This window comes from Eptatretus burgeri, chromosome 12 (genome assembly GCF_056783735.1).
Source record: "Eptatretus burgeri isolate ZD-2024b chromosome 12, Ebu_testis_v1, whole genome shotgun sequence".
NCBI lineage: Eukaryota > Metazoa > Chordata > Myxini > Myxiniformes > Myxinidae > Eptatretus > Eptatretus burgeri.
In genome coordinates this window covers 98,517,660-98,537,551 of record NC_140972.1, presented here as the reverse complement: position 1 = coordinate 98,537,551, position 19,892 = coordinate 98,517,660, and the positions used below count along the sequence as shown (strand labels likewise).

Sequence of the window (19,892 nt, the reverse complement as noted above, 5' to 3'; positions counted from 1 at the left end):
TGCCTCCACCGAGTACCACGGATGGTCTATTTGTGTTTTATATTTCTTTAACTCGGGGTTTAGCAAAAAATTGAGATGGAGACTCCTTTGTGGATTGGCTTCTTGTGAGAATTGATGTTATTCCTTCTGTTGTTATTCTCCACTTGTTCATTATTCCTTCCAAGTATTCTTGCTTGAGTGATGCTTTCTTCTTTGGAGCAGAACTTCATAAGACGTGCTAGAGCCTGTCCGACATTGAAGTGACGGAGCAAATTTGTCTCTCCATCTTTATCATTAAAGGTTTTTTTCGTTTGTCATTAAGTTTCCAATAACACCCATTCTGGTAATTCTTATCAACCTTGGCACTTCTGTTTTCTTGCAGTTCATGTACTCTGTTGTTATTTGTCTTTTTCTTCCTTATTCAACTGTTTCCTATCACTTCCTTTTCTGTTTGTGGATTTTCCAACCTCTGTCATCCAAGTTTACCATGAGCCTGTACTTTATAAAACAGAAGAGATATTTGTTTGTTTATTTTGCCTTTTGAAAACTCAAAGGGTCCACAAAGTCTTTGTTTGTGAACAGCCATAAAAATGAGCAAGTTAAATATTTATCGGTCATTTATTTATTCTGTTCGAAGCACAGTCCTTGATGAATGCACTTCCTGATTGAACCTCAGATTTCACTTCCATTGCAATGATTGCACTTCCTGATGGAATGAATGCAAATAGGCATTGCAAGCATATTTTTCTTCTTCACTGTCTATTGTTCCTCGAGGAAATTGTTCAGGGGACCATGTGCACCACACCCAAATGTATTTATATTTTCCGTATTACTGTTTGACATCCACTGAATGCTTGAGGGTTTAAGTTGCACTTACTCTGTCATCCCAACCTTCGACTCATCGACCACTGTAGAATATTTGCGTCAAGGAAATAACTTGTCATCACTATTTTTACTTATATTCTGTTTACTACATACGAGCATTACATTCCTGTTGCCAGGTCCTTTAATAAACAGGGTATACTTAACCTTTAAAACCCAAGTCCTGCACTACAGCCAAGATGTTGTAAGACCCGTAGCCTTTTTCCTTTCCCTTTCAGTGTGCTGTTTGATGATGCGTGGAGTGAATCAAATCGGGTCATGTAGTCATGACATCAACAGATTGATAGGAACTTAGGAGGGGATCGAGTTGGACACACTTTTTGCTGAAGATGTGATATTGTGTGTTGACCGTAATATCCTTGTTGATAATCCACTCGATCCTTAAACCTCTTGTGCACAATCCGTCGCATCATAACCAAATTTACAGCCAGGATTCCAATTGTTGAGAAATCCAGGATGATATGTCATACCAAATGTAAGAACTGTTAATATATTTGTGAGACTGGGAGAAATTTAAAACTGAGATTGGAAGAACACTGCAGAGCAATATGGATGGGCAGGGTGAGACGGTCTGCAACAGCGTGTCATTGTGTACAACCTAGCCATGGATTTAATCTGAATGTGATTCCGCGTCCTGGCTTCCTTACCCAGTAAACATCAGAGATTGTTTCCATGGCCAATTTGGAGTAGGTGGTATTTTAGCATGGAAGAATCGGCCATCTCTCTTCAAGACTGATCTCTCGTATATCTATGGACCATGATGTTAACTCAGCCTGGGAATTATTCCACAGAAACCTGCTCTCCCTCATGCACAGATTTATCCCATCTCATCTGCAGTTATCCTACCCTTCCTTCTTTCAAGACATGGTATACTGAATCCTGGGATGAGGCAGTTGCTCTGAAATAAATTACCTTCTCTTCCTGGAAGGATAATCCGACCTCAGGCAATCTCAGATCATTCCAAAAAGTCTGAAACAAGTGTATGTCCACTCTCAGAAGAGCCAGGAAACATCATTTGTCCAACCTCAAAAATGATCTTTCAACCTTGTTTCGCACCTCTAAAACATGGTGGTGCCTTGGTAAGTCTGTCTCTGGTGTGTAATTCTCTTCCAACCCTTCCCTCTCTTCAAATGTCACCACAGCCGATTCTGCTAATGAGAAGGCCGAATGCCTCAATTCTGTGTTTGCTTCCAAATCTTGTGTCCTCAACCCCTCACCCTCATTACCCACCCTTCCCCATGTACCAAACTGCTCCTGGACTCTGTGTCTTTTGCACTTGAGAAGATGGAGAATGTTCTTTTAACCCTCGACTCTGACTCTGCCACTGGACTTGCCGGCATCAGCTCAGGTGTCCAAAAAAACCTGCTCTGCTGTTCTTGCACATCCTCAATCTGCCCTTTGCACCTTCTCATTTGTGCAAGGTAATCTTCCATCTGCTTGAAAATCCAACAACATCACTGCATTACATTAAATAGATGCAAAAACTGATCCCCATATCTGCAGACCCATCAGCTTACTTCCAATCATCAGCAAGGTCATTGAATCCATCATCATATTTATTATGACATCCTTCCTTTTCTCCAACAACCTCATCTCAGATCACCGATTTTGTTTCAGACCAAGTCAGTCCACCTTGGACATGCTGCTTCGACTCACCCAACAATGGAAGGAGACCCTCAATGTCACATGAGATCAGGGCCGTCTCTCTGGACTTGTCTCATGCTTTTGATACAACATCCTGCCTTACTCTCCAAACTCTGTCTATGGCATCCAAGACCAACTCCACATATGGCTCACTTACTTCCTCTACTCTCGTACCCATGTGGCACTCAACAGAATCTTTTCATCTCCTCTCCCTGTCAAGGCTGGAGTGCCTCAAGGCAGTGTTCTGGACCCAGTCCAATTCTTGATCTTCATCGATGATCTCTCTGAGTCTTTGGGAAATCTTCTTCATCTCTTTGCGGATGACTCCATCCTGTGCTGTGACATCGCTCATCCTTCAGACAGGCAGACTGCAACTCTTTCCTCTCTTCAGATCTTGACAAAATCACAAGCTGGTCAAACACTTGGACTATGTCTTTCAACCCTGACAAATCTCACACTCTCACTATGTCTCTCCAAAAGGACCATCTGGCAAACGCTCCTATCTACTTTCTCAACAATCCTCTTCAGTAAGTTCTGTCATTCAAACTCCTGGGTCTCACGATCAGTCATGATCTTTCTTGGGAAAATCACAATTCGAAGTTGGTCTCCAAAGCCAGCCGCCAACTGGGCATCCACTATCGTACATAGTCTTTCCTTGACCTCCCTGTGCTCTTCTACACCACCAAGGCTTTCATCCGCAGCTTGATGTTCTTTTGTTTTGTTTTTACTTTTTCCTGAATGAGTAGTGCTGCTGCAAAACTAATGACATTTATTTCTTTTAGGGAGGCTGATTTTGGTAAGATATTTCTAAAATATTTGTTAGTTCTACTAATTTGTATTTTTGTGAATTTATTGTTATGGAGTCAAATTAGTCTTGGTCTTTCTTCAGTTGGCGTCATTCTCACCTCCTCTATCTTATTGCCCAGCTGCTCTTCCAGAAAACATTTTTCTCCTCCTCCTCTACTCTATCCCTCTGTTCCCCTTTATCCTTCTGCTCATTATCGTATGTCCTTTCCTCATCCACATGTGCTGGAGCCATAAATCGGTCTCCCTCACCATCCCATCCCCTCATGCTTAAAATAAGTCACCGCACACAGCAGAAAGTGAGAGAGGTGTGCACAGCTCTGCGTGGGCAGAGCAGAGCATATTCTGCATGGGGAGACATCCGAGTTCCCCTCAGCATTCCAGCTTTCATTCTTTTTCTCTTTGCTGTCCTGTTTCCGTCTTTGTTTTGAGATATGCAGCACATCGTCTGAGCTTTGCTCTTTGATGCAGGGCTCTGCCTCTTTTTGGGTCCGCACAGACTTTTTTCGGAGTTGTTTTTTTAATACTTTCAAATACACCCGCCATATTGTGCGTCATGCACAGGGCTTCCGTTGCACCATTCGAGTCCTCCCAGGAGCTCCCTTGGCCACTCGCACCACGCGATATCTCTGCCACAATTGTCCCACTCGTGCTCACTTTGTTCCTGCTCTTGGTACCAGCATACGGACCTTTCAATGTCCTGACCGAGATGTAAGGTCTCGCCACTTCGCTCGGGGCTATATATCCTGTTGTTATACGAGCTGTGCATGCTTCTCTTACCTTCCTCTCCGTAAGGTGACATCTCTCCAACTCCACATGTGTGATATTCCTATTCCTCATGGTCTCCGAAGACCCACTCGAGGGCTCCCCCGAGCTCCCTCGGTCAATCGCACCATGCGGTATTTCCACCATGATGGTCCCACTCACGCTCGCTTTCTTCCTCCTCTGGGTGCTACAACATGGATCGTTCTTTGTCCCGACCAAGATGGTAGCTTTACTCGGGGCCACCTATCCTGTTGAAACATGCTGTGCACACCTCTCTCACTTTCTGCTGTGTGCGGTGACTTCTGTTTGAGCACGCCACATCTCCATTTTGTGAGCGCGCTGTCTTGTTCCAATATCGGCGGTTCGGTGCAGGCCTCCTCTCCATGTCACACCGCCTTGTGCTTACAGCCTCTCAATCCCATAGTCTTCTCCTTCGTCGCTGACTCCACTACCTTTTGAGATTTTGACATCTTTCCTCTTTGGAATGGAGGAAGATGAATCATCACGGGTGGGTTCAGGCGGTGGAATAATCGAGAATGACAGGGAGGGAGAAACGAGGCATCCTTGTCATGTGTCCATCTTATTGTGTGTGTGTTGTTGGTTGTTATCTCCATTTGCAGGTTTCAGAAGGTAGAACGGAGTCTCGAAGTATCCACCTCTATCTTGGTAAAGGGGGGAATGGAGGGTGGGATTCATGGACCAAGGTGTGAAGTTTTGCTCTCAAACTTTTGTTCCGAGGGCTCTTATGAGGATTGTCACTGAGCCCCAGACAGCTTTCAACTGTCGTTTGTTTGTAGTAATGTTCCCAGGGATGGTTTTTAAGATCTCTGTGAGGTTCTTCTCCATCATTCCCTGGTACAATGATCATCATTCCCTGGTTGCTCCAATCATCACTGGTACAATTTTGGTGCTCTTCAGATTCCCGAATCTTTTCACTTCATTTTTCCGGTCTTAGTATCTGGTAATTTTCTTTATATTCTCATTCGGCCAAAATCACTGGGAACCGGTTCCTCAATCAGCAATGCTGTAGTCTTCTTTTTTAATGCGTCGCCGGAGGCATGATCTTTTCGAGTTGTTCGCCCGTACGTCCATGCGTGCTCATTTTCTCTGTTTTCTCTGCAACTGCTTATCCGATTAACACAAAATTTTCACCAAAGGTGTGACTACTCATGTCGAATGTTGTCATGATAATTATGACATCGCAGGTCATGTGGTGTAGTAGCCATGTTGGAAAAAAGGGGAAAAAACTTTGTACCTCTATCTCGGAAACCACACCAATTAAAAAATAGAAACTTGGCACATGGCAAGTACTCCTCATCGGGAATGATGGAGATTTTTCCATGATGTCATAGGTGCCTTTGTTATGATGTAATAATTGCATACATCGAACGCGACATCCAATCAGTATGAAAATGTTTGAGGGTCATCTTGGGATAAATTGGTTGACAAAAAAAATGAAATTGATGACATCATCGGTCACGTGATTTGGCAGCCATTATTATTAAGAAAATAAAAAACCCTTCAAATTTTTTTTGTCTGAAATGCCTGAGCAGATCGAGGAGAAACTTCACTCACATGTTCCCCAAGCCTTGGGAATTCACCATGATGTTCACGAATAATTGATAGGTCATATGGTCTTGCAGCCAAATTGGATTGAGTGAAAATAATTTTGAAAATGTATTTGTCTTGAACTGCTACATTGATCTATGTGAAACTTCATAGTTAGGATCTAGTAGTGATGGGGAATATATGTTTTAAATTTCATTCTGATCGGAGACATGGTTTGACAGCCAAGATTATTTAATTATTTTGATGTGGGTTATTTTTGATTAAAAAAAAAATTTGATTAAGGCTCACTTGGCTGTGCCTGGATGAGTTTGAGTGTGGAGGAGTCACAGCTGAAACCCAAATCCTATCCAGGTTCCTCCTGATGACTTCATCTTTGCTTTTTGCTTCTTTTGGTTCCTTTTGATGACTTTTGATGACCGTGCAGGATCGTACCTATTTGGTCTTACATTTGATTTGAATTAAATTTATGTTGATGCCATTCCAGATTAAATTGAATATGAATAAACATCATGGGTCAGGGTCAAGTGTTCGATCAAAGCGGTCCATCTTGGTGTACCCAGTCAACACTGCCAGCACTTATAAAGTGACAGTTCTAGTTACTCCATGTCTATTTTTAATTACCTAACACACCAGGACACAGACACCACACAAAGCAAGTCTTGGTGAGGTTGTGCAATCTTTGATTGCTCTTTTTCCCAATTGACCATGAGACTGCTTAGGCAGCACCAACGTTCTGCACAGAGTATGTTCCTTATGGATGGATGGTCTGTCTGTTTTTGTTTGTTTGTTTGTTTGTTTGCTTCCGCATAGAACGCGATTAGTTTTTCTCTGCAACCGTTTGTCGGATTGACACGAAATTTTCACATAGGAGTATCTGCTCGTGTAGAATGTTTTCATGATTATGACGTCATAGGTCATGCCGTAATGACAGCCCTTTTGGAAAAATGGAAAAACTTTGGACCTCTGTATCTCTGAGACCGCACCAAGGAAATAATTGAAACTTGACACATGGCAAGTCTTCCTCATGGGGAATAAGTATGATTTTTGCATTTTGTTATCAGTGCCTTTGTTATGACATCATAATTGCAAACGTAGACTGCTACATCCAATGAATGTGAAAATTTGAGGGTCGTCTCGGGATAAATTGGTCGACGGAAAAAAAGTTGATGACTTCATCAATCATGTGGCTCAGCAGCCATATTTAATTAATTTATTTTATTTTGAACCTTCAAGAATCTACTTCTCTGAAATAGACCATGAGGAATGCCTCCAATATGTGATGAGAAAATTATTTCCGTGGCTCACCTCTTGGGGAAACGTGGAAACACTTGAATTGATTTTACAATAGTATGCCAAGTGCTAATATCAAAATCCACAATCCCAAAACGAACCTGTTTTTGATTAATATGCATTTTAATTATGCTTCAGAAAAACAGTGCCCTTTATTGGCCAGTATTGGAGAATTGTGTACATTTCAAAGGGAAAATGTTCTGGGGGTGTTATTTAACTATCACCATTACTTTCGGTATCAGTATTGGTATCATTTGAGGTATCTGTCACAGATCCGAGGACATCCTTGACCAACTCTTCTGGAGCATGAGTCTGACTGTAGACAATGTCACTCATGTTCTTGACGGCTGCCGGTTGAATGACAAGTTGGGGAAATGTCCTCTTTCATCTCATCTTGAGGTTGTGTGACCTGTAGTTTGGACAGTCATCCCCCTCAACTTATTTTACATACCTTGTGAATTTTGACGGAGTGATGCCAGGCACAGAATTCCTTGTTCTTGATCATTCTCTCATGGATGACTTCTGCACAAAATACATCATACGCATTACTGTACACCATTGATGGATACTCTGATGGGGCTTGCATTGGCTGTGTCAGGAACCTTGTCGAGTCTTTGAAACGGACACCGTGATATCGGACTTCAATTGCCACAACATCTCTTCCTTCAATTTGTAAGAGCAACCTTTCATCTCCTTTCTTCCTCACTGCCTTGAGAAGACTGCCTACAGTCAGTGTCTGGCATTGGGAAAACTTATCAAGCACAGCTTTCCTTGGCTCGTTGTCCAAATTCCACTTGTGTTTTTCGTTGCAGATGATTGAAACATGTGGAAGAGGATGCGGTTTTTCCAGGTTAGCTAACAAAACGTCTGACGATGAGCATAGTTTTCTACTTTGGGGTTCACTGCCGCTTTCACTGTGGCCACCTTCATCTGGAACTGGTTCTTGTTCTGGTTATATTGGCAGAGAGAGAAAAAACACAGGCTGTAGAGACAGATATTTAAAAAGGAGAGAGAGGAGGGTGGTGGGGAGTGAGAGGTGGTGACATTGTGGGGGGATAGAGGGTAAGACAGTTGAGTAAGAGAAAGAAACATAGGGGCAATACCCCTGGGTGCTCAACTGGTAGTGGCTGGTTAAGATAACCAGGAACCACTGGTAGGTAGGATGACCCACATGATATGTAATGTTGAAGAAAATAAATACCTATGGAGTTTTTTTTTTAATGCCGTGAACAAACTGTGGTACATCATAATTCTAACGGGTAGGTTCTAACGGGAATTTGAATGAGTAGTTCTATAAGGTAGTTCTAAAGTGCTGTAAAGGGTTTTTATTAGTTTCAAGGCTTTGCCCATTTCCTATGAAACATGCCAAACTGAACTGCTTCCTTCAGACGCAGGTGCGATATTTTTTATTTTTTATTTTTTTTATTTTTTTTATTTTTATTCCCATAGTATTTTTATGGTGAATATGAAACGTCAACAACATACAATCTTACAATTTCATGGTAGGGCTAACATGAATTTATTCATACACAGGAGCAGTTCAAAAGGGAACGGGGCTCTGGCCCAGGAAAAAGCTTGTCTAGCCTCTCACTAGGTTTTTCTAATTGTATTGATTCATATGGTATGGATTTGAGACCCTTCAGTAATACAAATACTGTAGTGTGTATATAAAACCTGTCCCATCCAAAAAAAAAATCAATAATTAAATATTGATGAAAAAAAACCCCCAAAACGAAACAAGATATGAAATGAATAAGTAAATATAATTAAATATACATGTATTCCAAAATAAGCTATAAGGGCACTCGGTATAGCGCATACCTCCGCCACACAATGCCTGATCCAGTAGAACGTATCGGGGTCAATAAATTTTTGAAATGTCATCTTATATGGACCATTTTCACGAAATCTTTCACAATAACGGGACGGAATGGTCAAGGCCATTTCACCTAGAAAAGATCATTTGCCTGGAACTTCACTCTCGTAGGATTAATCGCCATCGTTTTTAAGGGATAGACAAAATTGTCTCGGTCTTGTAAACATATTGGACCACGTTTCTGTGAACTCAAACATGATCCCATTTGTCCCTCTGTTATGGAGTCCAAGACCGGTATGATGTAATGGAAGGAACTATTTTCATCTTGTGAACGGCGTCAGTTTGTAAAACGAAGGTGAATATTTGAGAACAAACGTCAGGTTTTCTGCCCATTGGTTCTTCCATATAATTTGCTTCTGTGTTTACAAGTTATTGGTGTGGATATGGGGGGACCAAATGATGGACATGCTAATTCTTTACCGTTATCCCCAAGTTATTCGGAGCATATTTCAGTTCTTAAACCACCCATCGGGAGGCAGCACTGATGCAGATGTTCGAGAAAGTTCTTCTGCCACCACTTTTTCAACTTGTCGCCGGTTAAACTTGTGCCAGATTGAATTTTTAATCCTGGTACGTTGTCAAAATGTACATCACACAAATAGATCTTCTTTACCGTTAACACCATATTTCCATTTCAACTAATATCCAACCGATGATGCATTTTGTGGGGATAATGAGTGCTAGATTGCTGTGAAGAGAGACAGATTTAGTTCCATGATGGCAGCTGAATTGCAGTAATTTGGTTCAACATTTCTTTTCCGTTATTCTGGAACATAACGGTAAAGAACTGTTGTGGATAACATTCAGATTGGTAGTTTGTGTCCTGATTGCAGTCGACTGAGCCGAGACTGTCCTACTCATCATAAGTCAAGACACGCATGGACACTTTCCCTGTTGACCAATGCGACGACGTGTTTAAACATTGATGACTGTACAGAGAGAGACAGCAGACCAGCATTGGCTGTTTTTTTCATTGAGAAAAATTACCTTCGTCTTTGCTCATCATAGTGGTAATTCACGTCAAACCAATCGTGCACACTTACAAAATGGCAGCAAATGTTACTGTAATCCTTATTCTAAGGCCTTTCTATGTCCAATCTTATTTTAGAGCCAGGGAGGGAAAGTCCAACAAAGAGGCAATGAACAGGCACCGAGCGAAAGTTAAAGGTGATCCAGAGGCCTGTGCAGCATACAAGGAGAAAGGGTGACAATGCTATCAAACCAGAAAACAGCAGGGAATACAAAAACCATCCGTGACCTTCCCAGCAGAGATCAAAGAGCACTGAGAAAGAAATTGAGACGAGAAAAGCGTGTTCAGGCAGCAAGATAGACAGCTGAGCTCGCAGGGCAGGAGTAAATTCAACCAACACCATCTGTAACCCCCGATGCATTTCCACTGGAGTCACATCAGAAGAGAGGATAGACGGGCGTATAGAAAAGTAAAAGAACAGGAAGATATTATTGCTCGGCAGTGGAAGGCAATTCAGCATTTTCGGAAAAAGATTTCCAGGCTGTCCAGGAACAAGTGACGACACGGTGACCCAGGGTTGCCTATCACCACGTTCCCGAGCTAATCAACTGATTGCATCTAGAGACATAATAAAAGTCCATAAGCAACTCATTTTTGGTGAATCGCTTTCTGCTGACATAAAGAATAGACTCCAGGACCATCCTCGGTCACACAAACAGAAGCAGGCCTTCCCTCAAGCACACTTGGGACGTAACATGAAAAAATACCGGATGATTTGTGAGGCCAATTGAAAGATACAGGTTACTCATAGGAATTTGAAGAGGGTATCTGAGGCCACTCTGGGGCCATCTATGATTACTTATAGCTGTAAGACTTCAGTCAGGCATGGAAAAATTGTGTACGCAGTTTGAGATTTCTTCACTCAAGATGAAAACAGCCAGCCAGCAGCCAGAAAGAATGACACAATTCCTTGCAATGGTGTGAAAGAGCAGAAAACGATCCATGTTCGATACAATGCTCAACCTCTACTCGCGATTCATTGCCGAAAACCCGTCGGTGAACATTTCTTACACCACATTCACGAGATGGACCTTTCGACGTGGTTCAGAAGACCGTTATAAATAGGGACACTGTTGCATGTGAGATACATTCAGTACTAACCCTGAACTTAAGGCGGCCAAGTTGCATCAATCTGGCATTCTGGTCACCAAGGTTAACGGAAAATAATTATTTTAACAGAAAAGAATTGTGTGGATTTACAAAAAGCCTGTCGTTCACAGAAATCACTCAGGCTTGCAATGCAGCTGTGAGATTGAGTTGGAAATCGCACTGGGGACATTTTCCATCCATAATGGAGCAAATGCTTTTGATGAAAAAAATTGAAAAGTTATTTACCGTTATTTGATTGATATCGTGAAAATGACCCGTATATTGTTTTTGGCCGCATCTCTCAATGGTGAAGAATCACCTTGGAAATTAATAAAAACTAACGTTTCCGGATCTGGATTCGGATCTTCAACAAAATAGAATCATTTCATCCTTGTCACGCACCCAACATGACCACCAAGTTTCATCCCAGTCTGTCTACAAGTTTTTGAGATATCCTGCAATATCGTTTTTGGTCCTATTTCTCATTGGTGAAGAATCACTGAAGAATTGTTCGGATCTGGTTCTGCATATTCACCAAAATCTCATAAATTTGGCCTTGTCTGTTTCTTTTCACTCCTCTTTGCTTGACAAATCTGGGAGACATTGCAGAATCGTTTGTATCACTCCAAATGGTATCCATAAACCTATAAATTGCAAAGGGATTAATATATATTTTTAATGCAAGTATGTTGTACATACATGTATACCTACATGTAAGTAACAATGTTTTCAGAGAAGAGGACTTTGAGGAGTACTGCACTTTGAATGAACTCATACCCTCGTCAACTCGTACTCAAAATAAATAGGCCTTCAGTTTTCCCTTTCAAATTTCTTCTTTCTTTCTGTTTTTTAATTCATATATCAATTTGCAGCATAGCATATTAAATTTAGGCCGATGGACTAAAGTTACCTGCGAGAGTGATTCAGATAGTGGATCCTCCTTATCTTCAGATTTGAAAGCACCACAACCGGCGGCTATGTCAATATGGCCAACTTGCATACCGAGACTGATCTCTGCTTTCCTGATGCCAACTTTCCAGGAATCATCTATTAGTTTCCACTTCGCAGCACAAGATGCGAATTTCTTCCAGCTCTTTCTGGAAAGTGGCAAACACTTTGAAACTGCACGAGAAAGGTGCATCATGCAATGGATTCTCTGAACGACAATGTCCGCGGCTGATGCTGTAGAGGCCACCATTGCTGTTCCTGCGTGGTCTAATGCTCAGAGTAACGACGCTAATGATTGGTTGATTTAACAGGACCAGCTGTTCAATCTCGTAGTGGTGATGTTGATTTGCTCATGAAAGAGCAATGACATAACATTTCCCAGCCTCTATCAATGGTGGACCCAGAAACAAAAACAGACAGCTTGCTTCATTTTTCACGGAAACTGGTGGAAAAATCAACTGGATTTGCCTGGACCAATTGTTCTTATTGTTCTTCATTTTATCAAGTGAAATTCATGTTTACCCATTGACATGTGTCACAAAAGGGCAAAATAATCAGCCATGCCTTTTGGTCTAAAATGTGGGATTGCATCAAAGTGGGACGTCTTGGTACCCGGTCATCACTTCCAGCAGTTTTCAAGTGGCAGTTGTAGTTATTAACCTTCGCCATCTTCGAAGATGGATGGAGGTAACTGTTTTCACCCCTTTCTGTTTGTTTGTTTTCTTGCCAAAACGAAGTTTTTGCAAGATATGTTAGTCAGCTTGTATGTTTTTTTTTTATTTTTTTATTTTTTTTGTCTGTAATCACATATAAAAAATTCTGCAGAGCACAGTTATCATTGGAAATTTTTATAACTTCGCATATCAGAGGCCTATAGAGGTCCCTTTCAGTGCACAAAATTTTGAAGGTCACGGTCAAAGGTCAAGGTCACTTTGGCGCAAATCAGGGGAGTCGACGAAACCCTTATTTTTTGAGTAATTTTGATCGGATCGTCTTCAAACTTCATGGGAATATAGTTCATGGTCTGGCGCTCAGCTGATTAATTTTTGGTGGCGATTGGCCTTGACCTTCATATGTTTTTTTTTTGTTTGTTTTTTTTTGGTCTGTAATCACGTATAAATCACTCTGCAGAGCACAGTTATCATTGGAAATTTTTGTAACTTCGCATATCAGAGGCTTATAGGAGGTCCCTTTCAGCGCATAAAATTTTGAAGGTCAAGGTCACTTTGTCGCAAATCAGGGGAGTCGACGAAACCCTTATTTTTTGAGTAATTTTGATCGGATCGTCTTCAAACTTCATGGGAATATAGTTCATGGTCTGGCGCTCAGCTGATTAATTTTTGGTGGCGATTGGTCTTGACCTTCATGGTTTGCGCCTCAGGTCAAACATATTTTACCCCAACGTCAAATTTTCAAGTTTTAGGAACCATATCGTGTAGTACCTCAAATTGAACACCTCGATGAGTGCTTTCTAGATATGTCAAGCTTGAGACATTATGACGTCATTTAGTGACATTATGAGGCAAAAGCATATTTTTCATGGTTACTCTGTAGAACGATTCTCATCGGAATCTCTCGTAGGCAGATATTCCTCAAGGAGTCGCTTCTGGTGGATAGCAGCTCTGTTCACCTCAGTGTGACCTTAAAGAAGTCACACGTGGTCACCTTTTGGCAAGATAGGGGTCACCCTGCGGGTGACATTGGTTTATTTGTTTGTTTGTTTGTGAACAGTATTACGGAAAAACTCCTTGACGGATTTTGACGAAACTTTGTGGGGGGGGGGGTTAGTTATGGTCCAAGGATCATGCCATTAAATTTTGGACTTGGTCCCCCCCCCCCAAAAAAAAATTGTTTGAGAAAAAAAATTTTTTTCAGAGGTTTGTTTTAGAAAATTGTTTCAGAAAAGATTTTTCAAAATTAAAAAAAATTCAAAAATTTTTTAAATTCAAATTTTTTTTTTTTTGCTTTTATACATGTTTTAAGTGATTTCCAACCCCCCCCCCCCCAAAAAAAAAAGAAAATTTTTTTTTTGCATTTCTACATGTTTTAAGTGATTTCCAACCCCCCCAAAAAATATTGTTGGAGAAAAAAAAATTTTGCAACTTTTTTTTCAACAAAATTTCGATTTTTTTTTTTTTTGCATTTTTACATGTTTTAAGTGATTTCCAACCCCCCCACCCCCCAAATGGAGAAAAGAACGATAACTCTCAGCACTGTTGACATATTTAATGAATAAGATATAAGGTTCACTTGATTGACCCAGCAGTATTGGCGGCGGAGGTTTTGCACTCTCCCGAGTGCTCCCCCTCTAGTTAATTATGTAACACACCAGTACACAATCACTACACAAAATACACCACCACAAACACCACACAAAACAAGTCCTAGCGAGGGTCTGCAATCTCTGATTGCTCTTTATTACATCGCGGCTGTATTATTACAGATTGCTCTGTTGTATAATTTTATTACAGATTGCTCTGTTATATAATTGGCTATTCTGTCCTGTGTCTTCTGTCACGTCTTCTGTCACACTTATGGTCGCGTACGTCCCTTTGATCTGAGGGCTATAAATAGAAACTTGTCCAACGTCACAACTCTTCCCATCATGCATGCTAATTCACCGTGTCTACATTTAAATTTTATAACTGCAAAATTGTTTCATCATTCTTAACCTAGACTTTTACTGCCCCCAGCCGCGCGATATCGAAGTATTCGGTTCTTGTTTTGTTTGTTTTCAGCGACCTTTGCCTCTACATATTTGTCCTCGGCTCTCTCTCTCACTCTCTCTCGCGCTCTCCCTCTCTCTCGCTCTCTCGCTCTCTCTCTCACTCTCTCTCTCTCGCGCTCTCTCGCTCTCTCTCGCTCTCTCGCGCTCTCTCGCTCTCTCTCTCTCGCTCTCTCTCGCTCTCTCTCTCGCGCACTCTCTCGCTCGCTCTCTCGCCTTTGAGCTTCTCTTTTGATGTATAATCTGCTGCATTTGTCCCGTTTCCTTTCTCAGTTGTTCTCTCTGTTTCCCTTTCCATGGTGGTGCATGGTCTTTGTCTGTTGAGCCTGGTTTATTTTTCTCCTGGTGATGTTTCCCTGTCACTTTTTCTTGAATGAGCAATGCTACTGCAAAGGACAAAGTTGATGTCCTTCAATCTCGCTGACCTTGGTGTTTTTTTTTTCTCTTTTGTAGAGTTGTGCTCTTTTTCTAGATGGCATCGGTCTCATCTCCTCTATTTTGTTGGCCAGCTCTTCCTCCAGTTCATGCTGCTCTTCATCTTCCTTGTGTTCTTCCTTTCCCTCGTTCTGCCATTCTCCATCCTCTTCCTGCCCGTCATTATCTGCCCCTCCCTGCATATCATCCTCCTAGTCTTCGTTCTGTCATTCTCCCTCTTCATATTCATCACTATCCACCCCTCCCATCCTTATCCCCCCCTCCCCGTCGGTGCACGTGCCTCCTGGTTCATGTCAATGGGTCGGTTCCATATCCCCTCCCTCTCCCTCCATCACTTGTCGTCCCAGCCACTGGGTCTCCGATGCCATGCTGTGTTCCAAGCCGCGGTTTTGCCACATAGTCTCTCCTCGTACCCTAACGGTCACTTCTTCACTCTCTCTTTGTCCACCTCCCGGCGACTCGACTTCCATTCTCTTGAAATTTTCTGCCGCTTGTTCTCTGGCTTTGGACAAACAAAAAAAACGAATGAAAGAGATAACAGACAGTGACCTATGTGCTGTCTGCAATCTTGGCAAATTTATACATTGGGACTGTCTCTAGTCTCGTCAGCAGTTTTGTTTCCCCCAGCTGCTCCATGAATCGTTTCCCCCTGCCTTTCATACCCCAAAGCTCATGGACTGAATAGACCCAGCATTGAAGGATGATTTCTCTCCTCTTTGCTCAATTTTTCTTTCTTTATATTTCTTCTGTGGAGCTTGATCTTTTATTTGCCAAAAACAGATGGCACCTCGTCAGTCTTTCGACTCCGTGCAGATTCCTGTCTCTGTATGAGATGATCTTCTTCGTCACAAGAGGTGCAGGCTATTTATTTTCAGTGTGAATCCTGTCTGCTCGGACAGAATTTCTGTGCAGAGTCTGTGTTTTAATACTTTGTGTTTTATTTTATTATATTTTCAACACTCTTTTCTCCTCCGATCGTCCTGCCCCCTCCGCCATCCTCTCCCAGCATCTCAGCATCATTTGTTTCCCTCTGGTGTCATCACTTCGGGATTACCTCTTTTCTCGATGGATGGCTCATGAGAGCTTCAACTTTTGTTTCCATCCATGTGGTACAGCAACCGCCTGCCACACGTGTGTGTGTGTGTGTGTGTGTGTGTGTGTGTGTGTGTGTGTGTGTGTGTTTTGCACTGCACGTGCATTGTTGTGCTCCCTGTCACAGTTTTGGGTTGTTTCTTGCAATATTATCACTTTGCAATATATTATCCTGAATAAACTTTTGATTTGTTACTGAAGCCCCTTTGTTTATAGCTCCACTGATGATGATTGTCTCTTACCTCCTCTCAGCACATTATTGAATCTTAATTTGGGATGCGCTATTCAACATGGAACCCTGGCAGGATTGCCTATATGGAAGCACATGAGCCATATCATGTGGGTTTGAATGCCAACCCAGCTATAAATTGGAGTTTCTTCCTGGAGTTTAACATGCAGGCCAAGCATCCATATGTGCGTCATCCACCGGGTGGACGCAAACTCGGGTGTCCAGCCTGCTGGTCGTTACTAGTCATTGGTCGACGTTAAAGATCCCTTGGTGTCTTTTGAGAAAGAGGAAGTGATGTGATCAGCAGCACCTTGAACAAATCCAAATACCTACCCTCCATTTACAGGGAGAACTGCATTGATCAGCAGGATAGTTGTGACCCCGCCAATATGATGTGCCACACGAACAACCAGCGGCCACCTGTGCCATACAAGAGAAGAAGACGTGAACACAAAGGACATCCTTGATCCTTCATAAACATCCTTTTCCAATTACATCCCATTTGTTAGTTTTTCCTCCAAATGATGAAAAGCGCAAATTACATTTGGTGTCACGATTATGAAAAATGATCTTCATTCCATCCACTCTCAAGGAAGCTATTTATTCTGTTTATGAATTGAAATATAATGCAAGGGAAGGAGTACATGGGTGCATTTAAACATCATTAATTGTTTTCTTTAGAACTTGAGCATCCTCATCTTTTTTTTTTTTTTTTCGAAACATCGCGACTTCGAGTTGAAGGGAAAACGTTTGTTTTTCAAACTAAGTTTCACGTTTTTAAAAGTGAGACTTTTATTTTGAGGTAACGATGCAAACAATGAGGTGCAAGTCGCTGTCGATGTCATTAAATCGGAACAACAAGGATGACCATCGTAAGTAATCCAGGTGCAAGGAGTCAGGTCGTTCTTTGGCTCGAGTCTGTCTCCGATTGAGAGCGGCCTACGTGTAATGGAACCAGGATAGACACGGAGAGATGTCGACGAGACAACATCAGTGGAGATAGGATTGGAATGAGGCAGAATCATTTTCCATGGAGTTTGAATTTGAAACATTACAGAGTTCTGATTAATGTCAGTCGAATGGATTGTACGATGTTGTTTAATTCAATCTCTCGGTCTCCGTCCATCAGTCATTCATTTTGTATCAGTTTGTATGTTTTTCTCCTTCCAAAGCAAAGGAACACCAATCGATTTGCTATGTCAGACCGATTGGCCTGTCTGTGTGTTCCCACCTTCTCCCTTCATCGTACTGGCCTTGCCTGTGTGCCAGTTTGTTATTTTATGGACGTGCATGGTCACGTGTATATCTGCCTTGGTTCGTTTTCACATCACATTACTCTTCCAGGTGCGGGGCATAACCTGCATTCAGGGATTGCAAGGCAATAGACCGGTGGCTTAACTAGTTCTTGTGTCAACCATTCAGTGTTATTTTCTGTCCTAATTAACACACTTTAACCAGTTTTTTAATTGGTTGAAAGCTAAATGGGTACGAGCATGTTGATGTTGAGGGGATCCCTGTCGAGAAATATTATTTGGATTATTATCTGAGTATCTCATACAAACATTAACATCTGCAACCTTTTGGTTATCCCTTCACTTTGTGTTTAATATTTAACACTGGAGAGTTGTTTTCATTGAGAATGTTCCCTTTGACATCAAGTGTCTGGGATGGTTTCACCCTTGTTTTGTCAAAGAGAAGGAATACTGTTCCGACCTGGCCCCTGGGTAAAGAGCTCTGGGTACAGCCGAGTGATTGCTCCGGAGTTCCGGATCGACGTACTCGGGAGACCAATACGTTCCTCGTGTGTGGGTCGCACCGTATAAGTAGTCAGATGTGACGAGCGAAGTTACCATCTAAATATTGAGACAAATTTACACACCCCTACTGTTCAACACACGGTATGCAAATGTATGCAAATCCAGTAATGCAATGCAAATTCAAAACAGTGGAATCAATGCAAATCCTTTACTCAGGATACAGAAAACACAGGGTATATCACCAAGCAATGGATAAATCATATTGATAAGAAATCCCGCTGATATGCATTGGTAACAAATAATTAAAGGACAGACAAGCGCCAAGACAATTAAACGGCCCACCAGATATCCCTAGCTAATCCCAAAGGGGAGGTGGGTGGGGGAGCAAAATAACAAAGGAATATTTGCCAAGATATAAAGAAAATAATGTGTAAAGGAAAAAACAATGGGGGAGGGAGGGAATTCAGGCCTGTTTGATTTGACGTTCCAGTGGCCTCGCCCCAGCCACAGGCCAGAAGGATGACGCTTCACCACCACCCTTCTCTCTCTCTCTCTCTCTCTCTCTCTCTCTCTCTCTCTCTCTCTCTCTGGATGTGTTCTCCAACATCACCAACGACTGAATCAGAGCAATTCCTGCAACTCCTTGAAGCTGCACGTTTCCTTAGGTCAGCTCAGACGATACTCACGAGGCGCAACTGCTTCTGCTCCCTCTCCCTCTTTACTACACGATGCCACATGCACTGAGAGGCTCTCCTCCACACCAGTCTCTTCAACACAGACAGTCACTCCAACAGGCAACCCTCGGAGGGATCGCTCAAATCCTCAAAGATCTCTCCAGGGCCAAGTTTCTCATCCAAGCCAGACCGCGCATCCTGCGTTCGTTCCCGCCTCTCACTTCTAACTCGACTCACTCTTTCTCTTCCTCCTCTTCTTTTCCCCCGTCATGGTTCTTTGCCAAAAAATTATGTAGAGCCCTCAAGGGAGGGAGAAGGTCGAGAAGGAAGATCTTTTTATCAACAGAGTAAAATAAAATTGTAAGGAAAGGAAGCAAGAAAGGAGGTATGGTATTCTGGTTCTACAGCTGACTCAGCATTTCACACGAGATGCACCCTAGCGGTCACAGCTTCTCACCGTTGCAAGCCCAGCGCCATGAGTGCACCATCATTAAACAATGAACCCCACGAGTGTGACAAAAGCAATCCCTGATGATTATATTGCATAGAAAAAAAAATCCCCAAGTAGATGACTTCACCTCATTGCTGGACAGCACTCCACCTGCTAGAGATGTCTGCTCTCCTGATGCTTTTGTGAGTGAGCAGATTAATGATCCAATAGTCAAGGAGATGTTTGACTTTGTAGAACAAGGTCAACTGCTGGAAAACACCAGTGCTCGTAAATTGTCCCTTGAGGGATCTCTATTTGCTATCGTCGATGGAATTTTGTTCTACATAGATCCCAAGCATGAAAACTATAAGAGAGTGGTGGTACTCAGCCAGTTGTGATGGCAGATCCTTGAAGATGCCCATACTGGACCATTTGGAGGCCATTTCTCTGGAGAGCACTTTTCGAGCTCCCTGATGTTGTATTGGTGGTGGGAAGGCATGTACACAGATGCAGTTAAATTTGCTAAAGTCTTTCTCGAGAGTGCCATAGTTACAGGATCTGGTCAGAAGAATACGCAATTACGACATCCCGAATCAGTTCAGCATCCATTTCAGACCCTGGGAATTGATATCATTGACTTGCCACAAACAGAAAGGGGGAATAAACATGTTGTG

General features: G+C 42.2%; 1 protein-coding gene across 9 annotated transcripts in view; it reads left to right on the top strand.

The window, feature by feature from the left end:
• LOC147016219 (attractin-like protein 1) overlaps positions 1 to 19,892 on the top strand; it is a 334,549-nt gene that overhangs the window by 142,535 nt on the left and 172,122 nt on the right. Inside the window, exon 25 of one of the 9 annotated variants that reach the window (XM_085849047.1) lies at positions 15,055 to 16,399. The exons of the other annotated variants lie outside the window; for them this stretch is intronic. Coding sequence (XP_085705173.1) covers positions 15,055 to 15,231 — 177 coding nt within the window. The 3' untranslated portion in view covers positions 15,232 to 16,399. Of the gene's footprint in view, positions 1 to 15,054; positions 16,400 to 19,892 lie in introns of those variants that run through there. 9 annotated transcript variants of the gene reach the window in all.